Source organism: Desmodus rotundus, chromosome 1 (assembly GCF_022682495.2).
Source record: "Desmodus rotundus isolate HL8 chromosome 1, HLdesRot8A.1, whole genome shotgun sequence".
Lineage (NCBI taxonomy): Eukaryota > Metazoa > Chordata > Mammalia > Chiroptera > Phyllostomidae > Desmodus > Desmodus rotundus.
In genome coordinates this window covers 11685107-11697649 of record NC_071387.1, presented here as the reverse complement: position 1 = coordinate 11697649, position 12543 = coordinate 11685107, and the positions used below count along the sequence as shown (strand labels likewise).

Here is a 12543-nt window from a genome sequence, read left to right as displayed (position 1 = left end):
TTTGAGCCTAGGTCCCACTCCATGCACCTTCAAAATCTGGCAATGTCTTGAGAGAGAGAGATAGCTGTATGTTGTAGGAGGCCCTCTCTAAAGAGATTTTTCAATCCTTACCCAAGGACATCCTTATTGATTTTAGAGAGAGGGGAAGGAAGGGAGAGAAACATCAATGTGAGAGTGAAACATTGGTCGGTTGCCTCTTGTATGCACCCTGACTGGGGGCCAAATCCGCAGCCCAGGCATGTGCCCTGACAGGGAACCACACTTGCAACCTTTCAGTCTACAGGACAATGCTCTGAGCAACTGAACCACACTGGCCAGGGCTCTAAAGAGACTTTTGTCCCCTAAGCACCACAAGACTAAGATTTCTTTCCACCTTTCAGGCCAGCCTTCCATATCCTACACAGTCAGCTAAGGTCCTAAGAGAAAACAGGCCTTGTGTTTAGGGCTCCTCTAGTTTCCAATCCGTCCTACAAGCCCCAAATGACTGCCAAAAGCTCTTCTTGTATCTCTTTCCTCAAGAAGATTTCCTTGGCTTGGGCCAACCCTGCTCCTTAGCCTGTGCCCAGAATCAGCAAATGACCCCTGGAAAGGAAATGGCTATGATCATCAACTCACTTAGCAAGAGTTCTAGCCTTCGGAAATTTTAGTTCATATCATCCTTGTTTCCATAGCTCTCCAACCAATATAACTTTTGAAATGCATGTGGTGTTTTATTTTTCACATTGTTGTTGCAGGAGTTTGACTTGCTATAACTTATTATATCCCACTTAGAGGAGAAAGACCCTTATAAACTGTTTGGAAAAAATCAACCTATAGATAAAGGACCTCAAAATAAAAAGAACAATGGACTAATTACATAAAAAGGTAAGGAAAATGTGTACCTGTGAGGGCATCACAACTGGCAGACCGATTACTGCATTGGCAGGGTAAGCAGCCACTCTTACTAAAGTCATAATATCCATCTTGGCATCGATCACATGTAGAGCCGGTGACACCCACTTTACACTGGCATTTCCCAGAACTGCAAATAAAAGCAAAGACAATAAACAAAAGTAAATGACTTTGAAAATTTTGTTGCCTAACATCCCATCATATGATGATCTTAAAACATAGAAATTATTTCAAGTAGATTCTAGAAGTACTGAGTGATTTTTATTTTGAATATAATGAAAATTAAATAGTTTCATGACCATATAAATTCAATTAACATAGTAGTAACACTAATAATTTGTGACAATTAATCCTCTGCACTAAGGTAGTTTAATAAATGATAAAGGAGCCATGGAGAGAGAACATAAGTCCCAGTGCTTAGAAATCTTTGTTTACTAAGCAGCGGGGCATAGAGCTGATACTACTGCTACATCTCATTCCTGAATCACACTCCACAGTTCCATCAGCATCCACACTGCCCAAGCTGGAGGTGAAAAGCCCTCACCCAACTTAGCTTCTGGATGAAGAGTATGACGACCAGGATCTTAATGAATGTGTCAACCAACTTCCATTTAGCTGCTGGAAACAATATACTTTTCTACTTTAGGTACGAGTTATATTAATATATATTTGATAATAAAACTGGAATTCACAGTTATGTGAAATGACTATAATGACAACACCTGTCACTTTCTGGATTAAACCCATATAAAAATTCTAAAGTGTCAACTCAAAAGGACTAAAACTCTAACGTACAAAAATGGTTTATTTAGTATCCCATCACTTCCTATGAACCTATCTTCTCTTCTTAGATGTCCATTACATTAATATCACCTCTTTCCAATCAGTGAAACTTAAACATCCATTGCCAATTCCAAGTCCTCTCTGCCCCATATGCCCTCACAATCACTCACCCAAACCTGTGTAAATCACCACGTTCTGTTAAATTTCCCTTGGTATTATTTCCTCTACAAACATCTCTCTTAGAATGTCTTTCCTCCTCCACCTCTCAAAAAATTTCCTTTCAGGCTCATCTTTTTCTAAGAAAGTTTTCTCTGAGTAGTCTAAAGAGATCTTTTTGGCTTCCTAACTTCACATTCTCTGCACCATAAATTTTAACCTTAATTATAGTCTGTTCTGTATTCTTTCATATCTGTAACTCTTGTTTCTCTAGTTAATTTGTTAAAGACCTGAGGCACAGACTGTATCATACAGTTATTTTTTATTATCCTCAAGACGTAGCTCAAGCCTATGGATAGTGTAGTATAACTATTTTCATTTCATACATCTTACTTGGTAAGTTTGCTGAGTCCAGGAGCCATATCTTAGCCACCTTAATACCCTGATAGTCTCATATAGTACCTGGCCTGCTGTAAGCACTTAATATACACTTGACAAATAAATGCTCAATAAATATATACACTAAGTTTTAGAATCAAGTGCTGGAAGGGAAAAAGAGAGATGAAGGGCTAAACTAATTACTGGAATTCTCAGAAAAGCTAAAATTCTCTCCCTTTTTCCCAACAGTATAACCCTTCTTTATATGCTCATTCTGCACCTCAAATTTTTAGGCTTCATCTGAGTAGATTTTGGCATCAGTTTTGTTGGATCGGAGACAACCTAAGGTAGAACTGCTTTTCAATATAATTTTTTTAGAGATTTAGTTTCTAATAATGAGCCTCTATGGTGGTGTTCATTTTAGATCAGGAGCCCAAGCTTGGACTGTTAAATACTTACACAGACAGCTCTTACACATACCATCAGTCAAAGTAATCCCTACTACTTCCCATATTCCCATTTCTGTCATAAAAATAGAAGTTCTAAATTTGAGAGTTATTGGAACTTTGGATTGAACTTTGAAAAATGGAAGTATAACAACTTTCAACTGTGTATTTTACTTGTACCATACAAACCTAAGGATTTTTAAAAATATGTGAGATGTGCCTTTCTCTTCATCAGCACTCCCTGAACAAAATAATAAGGCTTTTGCCTTCTATTACTATAAAAGTATTTTGAGCAGCAGTTTATTCTCTCTCTCACTTATCATGGTTCTCTGCAGTATCTCAGGGTATGCCAAAAAGGAGTAGAAGAACAGTTCTACATGGAATACTTTTTAGAGCTTTCCTCAAACAAAACCAATCCAGAAGAGAAAGAAAGCCAAGCTCATGCAAGAGTCTTGTATCCTGAGAAGTAACCTATCAAAATCTGTATTTCTATCTTAAAGCTGCCTAGTGTATTGGGTTATTCAATTTCTTAACTAACAAAGAATTTTACAGAAAATGTAAAATGGAAGCATCTGAAAGCAGGCGTAATGATGAGTATGTTGATGATAAAAACAACGAGCCATCATTACTGAGGGACTATGTCAATAAGTATATATTCTCCCTAATCCTCAAAATAGCTCTGTTAGGGGAAGGTCATAATCCTTACCATATTATTGAGGAAATTCATAAAGGTTAAAGTTATTGTGTGCATCTAGTAATAATTTATACAAAGCCAGACCTTCCCATTATACAATGCTACCAGCCCTCCTTAAATTTGACCCTAAATTTGCCTGCCGAACAACTTGACACCCACGTGGGCATCAAGCCTCATTATGTAGATTGCAAGCACCACAATTCACCATATATTTAGGTTCTTACCCCAGTGAGCTGTTTCTGCCTTGCACAAAATAAACCCCCATCTCTTTTCTCACTGCTAGTAGATTTCAGATCTTCTGTGACAAAAGCTAAGGGGTCTTCCTGCTTGAAGAGAAATTGCAGCCTAGCAAAGTCCAAGTTTCTCAGAAGATACAAGCCCAACTATTTTGATGCTTAAAGCTTAATTAAAATCTGTACTTAGTATAGAAGATGAGCATTGTTTTTTAACAGTGACAGAAATTTATATTAGCAACCATATTTCTTAAGTAACTTTGCAAAAAATTTTAAAAGAAAAGAAAAAATACACCCATATACAGATATACAGTCTCACACAAGGACATCCCAAGGTACTTGAAGACCTGCTAAAGTAAATCTGTATTCACTAAATATGAAGCTCACGAATATCTTACGATTCAACGAGAAGGAACCAATCAACTTAAGTCTTGCAATCTTGCTATAGTGTCAGAAAACTATAAAGGATATAATGTATCTTTCAGAGAATGGCTAACATCATTTCATTAGCCAATTTTCAAAGCTTTTAAAATATTAACTAAAATATGCTTGTTTTTCATTGCTCTACAGACACTAGGTTATTCAGTATACAGAAGAAAAACAGTTACTTTTAATTACAGTGTTTGACCAACCCACCATGTATGAGAAAAAGGTATTATCTTGGAATACCTAATAATATAATACTAATAATTAATGTTATTGTTGATTCTTAATATATTAATAATGTAAGGTATAGTCAATGTTCTCAAAGTAGATGCTATTCTTTTTTATTTCAATCCTCACCTGAAGATACGCTTTTATTGATTTTTAGAGTGAGAGGAAGGGAGAGAGAAACATCGATTGGTTGTGTCCCGTACACACCCCAACCAGGAATCGAACCCACAATCTAGGTGTGTGCCCTGACCAGGGATCAAACCCACAACCTTTTGGTGTACAGGATGACACTCCAACAACTGAGCCACCCAGCCAGGGCACAGATGCTATTCTTGTAGGTGGACTTGCCCTTCATAATTCTTAAATCAGAAGACTGATTAAAGCAGGTATTTTTCTCCCTGGAGTATATGCCCCTTAGGTGATGGTTTTAAAAAATAATCCATGATGGCTTTATGAATCTTGATAAAGTAGTTGACTAGTCTAGATACCACGCTTTGCTTTTTTTGGGTAGACTTTAAAACAACAGGAAAGGAAGTACTCTTTTCTTTCTTTGTAAAAAATACACAGAATGGAGTGGGGAAGTTTAATTGTGAGGCTGCACTAGTAGGCTTTTCCACCATGTTACCATGGCCAAGCTCTGCATGTATAAGAATTAAATCACTCAGCAAATATAAAGCTTTCCCTGTGTGACTTCTTTTACAGAATAAAGGCTTTACAACACTCCCTTTCATAGTCTTCCTCTGTTAAAGACCATTGAATGCTTTTTGAAGCAAAGGTCAGTGATATAAATGCAGAGAAGAAAAAAAAAATAGGCCTGTTAACAAAAGACTTAGGCTTATCCATAGGTCTGAATGAAAGAACCAAAGACTCACATCTTTATATCTAGAGAGTAAGGGCAAAGAACTGGATTTTGAATAGAAGTCAGAAATCTATACCACTGAGATAAACTAACAGAGAATTTAACACAGAATTGCTCATCTGGTGTCACTCTTTATAGATATGACTTAGCTGGTAGTGAAGTACTAACATCGTATGGAGAATTTTATCAGAAAAAAAGAATACAGAATTAATTATAAAGGAAGCACAAGCCTTGTGGAACCAAGCTGCGCTAAGTATAACTAAGCATATACTACACATATCTTGAACTATCCTATATGGAATTCTCAGATTTTCTTATGGTGTCAGTGCTTAGAGACTTTATCACCTCATAGGTATGAGCGACTGTTACAAGGTTTGAATACTTAAAAATTATTCCTTAAAATGTAAATAAGTAATACATTTCTGGCATGAAGCTATTCATATTTCAAAAGGAAATTCAATGGTGTGCTATCTCGAGATGGGGTACATATTTATGTCATACAAGTACTAACTAAAATGTCCTTTTAAAGGTTCTGTTTTGTTTAAGATGGGTGGGTGGGGAGTCTTCAGATTTTCCATTATTTTATAATCACACTGACTAGGGTGGGAAGGGTGGAACACAGGAAGGGAGGTATCAGGGTCTATGGAAAATTCATAGCCTGAGGAGACAGAGAGAGACAGTTCAAATTCCAGCTCTGCTAGTTACTAGCTGGAATCTTGGACCCAGTATTCTCATTTGTAAAATGAAGACAATTATACCAAACTCTGCAGGGTACTTAGCAGTGTCTGGCACATACTCAGTACTCAAAAATGAAAGAAATATGGAGATAAGGACAATGATCTGAGAGCTTGAATTTTTCTCTATGAATTGTAAGAAAAATGGGTTAGAATCGCTCTTAGGCAAAGAAAGACAAGACTAAGTTATTTACTTTTCAAATTCTGTTACCAAACCTAGAAAAATGGCAAGAATTTATGGGGTAATTACTGGATTGGAGCAAAAATGTGGCTAGGAAAAGAAAGTACATCATGAACAAATTGGTAGAAAAGATTTTTGAAAAGATACTTCAAAACCGAGAAAGGAGCCCTGGCTGGGCGGCTCCGCTGGTTGAGTGTTGTCCTGTACACCAACAGATCACTGGTTCGGTCCCCCAGTCAGGGCACACGCAGGAAGCAATCGATGTTTCTCACATCATTGTTTCTCTCTATATCTCTGTCTCTCCCTCCCTTCCCCTCTCTCTAAAAATCAGTAAACATGTCCTTGGGTGAGGATAAAAAAATTAAGAAAGGAAAGGATCAGCAAAATCCTACATTAGGTAGAACTAATGCCAGCAAGACCTGATGTGCTCTTGTACCAACTTGCTAATTGATTTAACTTTTTTCCTAAATTGTCAAATGTCTTTCATGTCATATCAAAAACATTGTTTATTTTCTTTCTAAGATTTACAAGCTATAAAGTGTGTATATAGCAGACCTTTAGATATCATGTTATCAATTTTAACTCAAGCAGTCACAGAATAACCAAAGATACGGTTATAATTAGGGGAAATTAATTTATTCAGAAGTCTTGCTTTTCCTTCTTCCTCTTTCCTCAGATAGTTTACCTGTTGGCAGTCTGACATGAAAAGAACAAGAAACAGAAAAAATAGATAATTAAATGTATCAATTTTTTTCATATTCTTTTTTTAATAACTAAAAACAATTTAGTTTAGGAAGAGATTGAACGTACTAGTAAAATACAGTCTGAAATTACCAGTAAATTGTGGATAATATACCCTCTCGATAATTTAAAAATAATATTAAAAGACAGCTAGAGCTCTGACCAGTGTGGCTCAGTTGGTTGGACATGGTCCTGCAAAGTGAAAGATTGTTGGTTTGATTCCCAGTCTGGGCACAAGCCTGGATTGTGAGTTCAGTCCTAGTTGGGGAGCACACAAGAGACAACTGATAGACGTTTGTCTCTCACATCGATGTTTCTCTCCTTCTATTCTCAACTCCCTTACCCTCTCTCTAAAAAAATAAAATCTTTAAAAAAGACAGCTAGAAAAAGTCTTTCTGACCAGAAAAACCCTTTACATGGGAAAATAAACAAAATGAAAGTTATTAATAATTCTTAATTTCATGTTTATGTCACGGTAGTATAAAGTTAAAAATAGTTTCTCCTCTTCTGTTATGAAATAAACTCAATAATTAAGCATTTTGACAAAACACCACCTGCATTTAGTGTTCCTCTATCTTTCCACAATCATGGAAAAGGCCATTATGCAATGAGCAAAGCTCCATTTCTGGAGGGAAAGAAAAGATAGCTTTATTGTTGAAAACATTAGGCCATTATGCTAAACATTCCTTGTATTTTTTAGGGCAAATAGTCTAAAATATGTTTAGAGGAAATCCATATTCAGACAGAAACTTTTAATACTCAGAAAGGGTATTGACTCAGTACAAAAATATTCTTTAATAGCTGATCTTACCAAAATCAAATTTAAATGTCAGAAATTTAAATTTTATTTAAAAAGTCAGAAGTAAAACTTAATGGCAAAAAAATAAAAAGTGTCTTATTTCCCAAGCCACAACTTGGGAAAACCAAGTTAATTCAACTAGGAAAGTTATTTCTTACTTCCTTAACTTTTTTTTTAATGGAAGAAATACAGCCATAAGAATTCTTAAACCCACACAATTACTCCATTATTTGACTGGAGATTTCTGCATTTCAAAAGTTTATTCAGAAAAGAGAAAAAGTATGAAGTCCCAGTATCATTTTCTTGAAGAAAATGCTCCTCAAATATGTTAACATTTTTATTCTTTTGTAACCATTGTAAAAGATTTACGTAGTGAAGGGGTAATTATCAATACTTGATCTGTGCACATGCTGTGTTACAAAAATTAACTTGTAGTGCCTAGAATTTAGAACTAATTTTCTCACAGAAATGACAGCGTAAGTGGTGGCTTAGTTTCCAGAAGAGCAAACTAAAACCTGTTTAACTCAAAATGTTGATATTGACAAGTGCTGGGGACCAAGTCATGTGAATCCAAGTCCTAAGCCTTTGAGTTCTGAACCTTTAGTGGGCAGAATGGTCAGAAGGCAGTACCAACATTTATAGAGTTCCTACTATGGAGCTAAAAAGAAAATACATACCACAGTTTTTATATAAGCATTATTTAATTTAGTCCTTATAATAATTCTATGACATTCATTAGTCTCAGCTTTGCAACTTTCTAGCTGTTTGATTATTGTGGAAATTTTCACATCTGAAAAATAAGAATACTCTGTTTCAAAATATTGTGAAAAATAACTAAAATTACATATTTAAGTGTCTTCCAAATATTAGCAGCTCCATATTAGTAAAATATTAATATTCTCAATTTCCCTAATTGGTAGAGTTTCAGCAATGTAAATAGACTCAATTATTAAGGTCACACAACCAGAGGGTAATCAGAATTAGATCTTCTGCCTACTTGTACAATGTTTTTTTAATCTCTCTCATATGTTACAGATTACCTCTATGTACTTAATGAAAGCAAACCAGAAGGATTTAATGTACTCATCTTAATAGATCTGCAACGCTTCTAGACGAAGCTTCCTATGTTAATATTCTCCTGGCTCAATAGTTGCTCATTTAAGTATCCCCTCTGATGAATTGGACTTTAAAATAATTGCCAAAATTATGAGACATTGCTTCTGATCTATCTCAGTACAAACCTAAGATCTCGGAACTCAGTTCCCTACCAGTATCTAGCACTGCTTGCAAACGCCCCATATTCCAGCCAGTTTCCTTGCAAAGCTTCCCCCCACCCCCAACAGCTTTATTGATATAACCTTGCAAAGCTTTTTATGTCTTCATTCTTTAATTGTGAAATATATCATTCATTCAGAAGTAGAAAATTTTAGAGACAATATAATTTAAAGAAAAATAAACTCAACACTTTGGGTTTTTTTATAATGATTTTTATTGTATTTTTTCCATTACCATTTAATCCCCTTATACCTCCCTCCCCTCCCACCCCACGCCTGCAATCACCACACTGTTGTCCAGGAGTCTTTTTTCCTTTTTGCTCAATGACAGTTAAGGGGGTCTGGGGAGGGTAGGAGGTGGAAAAACTGAACTCAACACTTTGATACCCACCAGCAAGGCATTTAAAAAGCCCCTTAAGTGGTCCTCCTCAACTGCATCCCCTTCTCTTGCCCCCAAAACGAGTATTCATCATTCTTTTTTTAAGTATATTTTATTTATTATGCTATTAGAGTTGTCCCATTTTTTTCTCCCGTTTCTACCCCTCCACCCTGCACCCACCTCCCACCAGTATTCCCCCTCCATGAGTCATACATATAAGTTCTTTGGCTTCACCATTTCCTATACTATTCTTAACCTCCCCCTGTCTATTTTGTATCTACCAATTATGCTTCTAATTCCCTGTACTTCCCCCCCCCAATTATTACTCATTCTTTAGCTTTTTAAGAGTTTTACCATCTCGGTATGTATTATTAAAAATCATATCGTTCTGCCTGCTCTTAAACTTTATATTAATAAAAATGATTTTCTTTGATTTTATTCATTTTTTACTGCTGCATTATATTTCATTGCATGAAAATAACCATATTTACTTATTCATTCTTCTAGACATATGGGCTGTTTTCACTTGGTATTACGGATAATGCTTCTGTGATCGTTCTTCCGGTACACATGAGCATTCTTTTCTCTAGGGTGTATACCAAGGAATGGAACCAGCAGATAATAGAGTCTGTGCATGATCGACTTTGCTAAGCCATGCCTAACTGTTTCCCAAAGTAGCAGTAACAATTTACATTTCTATTACCAATGGAATAATGGTATCATTGCTCTATATCCTCACCAACACTTGACAGCATCAGCTTTAAATACTTTTGGCAATCTGGCAGCTTGAAGTGGTATTGAATGGTGGTTTTAAATTCCATTCTGCTGATAATTAATGAGATGGAACATGTTTTCATGTTTATTGACTATCTGAGCTTCCTCTTTTATGAAGAGTCTGCTCAAATAGTTTTTATTTAGTCTTTATTGTATTTTTTCTATTTCCTTTACATCCCCCTTCCCCCCAGCAATCACCCCACTGGTGTCCATGTCCATGAGTCCTTTTTCCTTTTTGCTCAATCCCTCTACCCCTAACCTGACCCCCTTAGCTGTCATCCTGCTCTCTCTCTCTGAGTCTGTCTCATTTTCCTTGTTAGTTCAGTTTCTTCATTAGATTCCACATACGAGTGAAATTATATGGTATTTGTCTTTCTCTGGCTAGCTTATTTCACTTAGCATAATGTTCACCAGGTCCATCCATACTGTCACAAAAGGTAAAATTTTCTTCTTTTTTACAGCTGAGTAGTATTCCATAGTGTAAATGTCCCACAGTTGTTTTATCCACTCATCTATTGACGGACACTTGGGCTGCTTCCATATCTTGGTGATTGTAAATAATGCTGCAATGAACATAGGGGTGCTTATGTTCTTTTGAATTAGTGTTTTGGTTCCTTCATATGTATTCCCAGAAGTGGGAGAGCTAGGTTGAAAGGCAGATACATTTTTAATTTTTTGAGGTATCTCCACACTTTCCACAGTGGGCGTACCAATCTGCATTCCCACCAACAGTGCAAAAGGGTTCCCCTTTCTCCACATCCTCAGCTAGCACTAGTTATTTGCTGATTTATTGATGATAGCCATTCTGACAGATGTGAGATGATACCTCATTGTGGTTTTACTTTGCATTTCTCTGATGATTAGTGACATTGAGCATTTTTTCATAAGCCTATTGGCTACCTGTATGTCCCATTTGGAGAAGTTTCTATTCAGGTCCTTTGCTCATTTTTTAATTGGGTTGTTTGGGTTTTTTTGCTGTTGAGTTGTGTAAATTCTTTATAAATTTTGGATTTTAACCCCTTATCAGATGTATCAGGAAATATGTTCTCCCATTCTGTGGGGTGTTTTTTTTATTTTGTTGATGATTTCCTTTGCTGGGCAACCAAATATTTTTGACATTGGTTTGTATATATTCTTTATTATTCCTAGAAAAGCAATCCTTTGTCAATTTAATGTGCTACAATTATCTTCTCTCAGTTTGTGGCTTTTCTTTCCACTCTTTTTAAAAGTATTATAAATTAGCAAAGTGTTAAGATAGGAGGAACTCTGGGGCTCTATCACCTGCATTCAAATCCTGACTTCATGACTTACAAGCCATATGACCTTAAGTAAATTTTACAAACCCTTTATGCCTCAGTTTGCACATGTGTAAAATGGAGAAAGTAATCTCTCTCAAAGGTTTGTTGTAAAGATTAGTTAATATGTGTTAATATGTGTTAATGCTAAGCATGTAGAACAATGCCTGACACATAACAAAAACCATGTAAGTATTGCTATTACATTAATACTATTGTTGAAGAAATCCTTCCCCAAATCAAGGTCATTAAGATGTTTCCTAAAAGCTTGTATGTTTTGCTTTTCATATTTAGGTCTTTAATCCATCCAAATTTTATTTTTATATGATATAAGTTAGAGGTTCGATCTCATTTTCTTTTTTATAGATAACCAAAGCTCTATCCAGCACAATTCATTGAAAAGTTCATCCTTTTATCCCTAAGCTTTAGTACCTCCTCTGCCATATGTCAAATATTTTTATGCACATATTTGTTTGTTTTTTTCTGGGTTTTCTTTTTTGTTCTATTTATCTATTGGCCCTGAGCAAATACCACAAACTTTAGCATGCATCAGAATCATCTGAAGGGCTTGTTATAGCACTGATTGCAGAGCCCTATCCCAGAATTTCTGAGTAAGCAGGTCTGGGGGTTGGGCCCAACTATCTACATTTCTAACCAATTCCCAGGTTATGCTGATATTAGTCTAAGCACCTTACTTGGAGAACCATTGCACTAAATTAACTTTTAAAATATCATTGTGTTTATTTCATTCTCTACTTTTTATACTCCTAGCCTTGATTGATAAAGGTGCTTAATTTCCACCTCTGGGCTTTTGCTAAACCCTTAGTCTGGTATCATTTCTGACCTAAGAAGAGGGTATTTAATGCAATCAACCTTAGTGATCTATCTGTCATTAAGCCCCATTTGCTACTGATTCCTTTGACCTTAGTCGCCTACATTTTCAATGGCTGAACTGCAGCCATTGTCCCTAGTTTCTTTTTTTTTTTTTTTTACTTTTTTTTTTAATATATTTATTGATTATGCTATTACAGTTGTCCCATTTCCCCCCCCTCCACTCCATCCTGCCCACCCCCCTCCCTCCCACATTCCCCCCCCCATAGTTCATGTCCATGGGTCATAAGTTCTTTGGCTTCTACATTTCCTACACTATTTTTACCCTCCCCCTGTCTATTTTCCACCTATCATCTATGCTACTTATTCTCTGTACCTTTACCCCCCTCTCCCCCTCCCACTCCCTTATTGACAACCCTCATGTTCTAGTTGTTTGCCTAG

General features: G+C 36.1%; 1 protein-coding gene across 1 annotated transcript in view; it reads right to left on the bottom strand.

The window, feature by feature from the left end:
• The window catches only part of MEGF9 (multiple EGF like domains 9), a 91126-nt gene that overhangs the window by 22024 nt on the left and 56559 nt on the right, over positions 1 to 12543 (bottom strand). Inside the window, exon 3 of the mRNA XM_053921219.2 lies at positions 882 to 1021. Coding sequence (XP_053777194.1) covers positions 882 to 1021 — 140 coding nt within the window. The remainder of the gene's footprint in view (positions 1 to 881; positions 1022 to 12543) is intronic.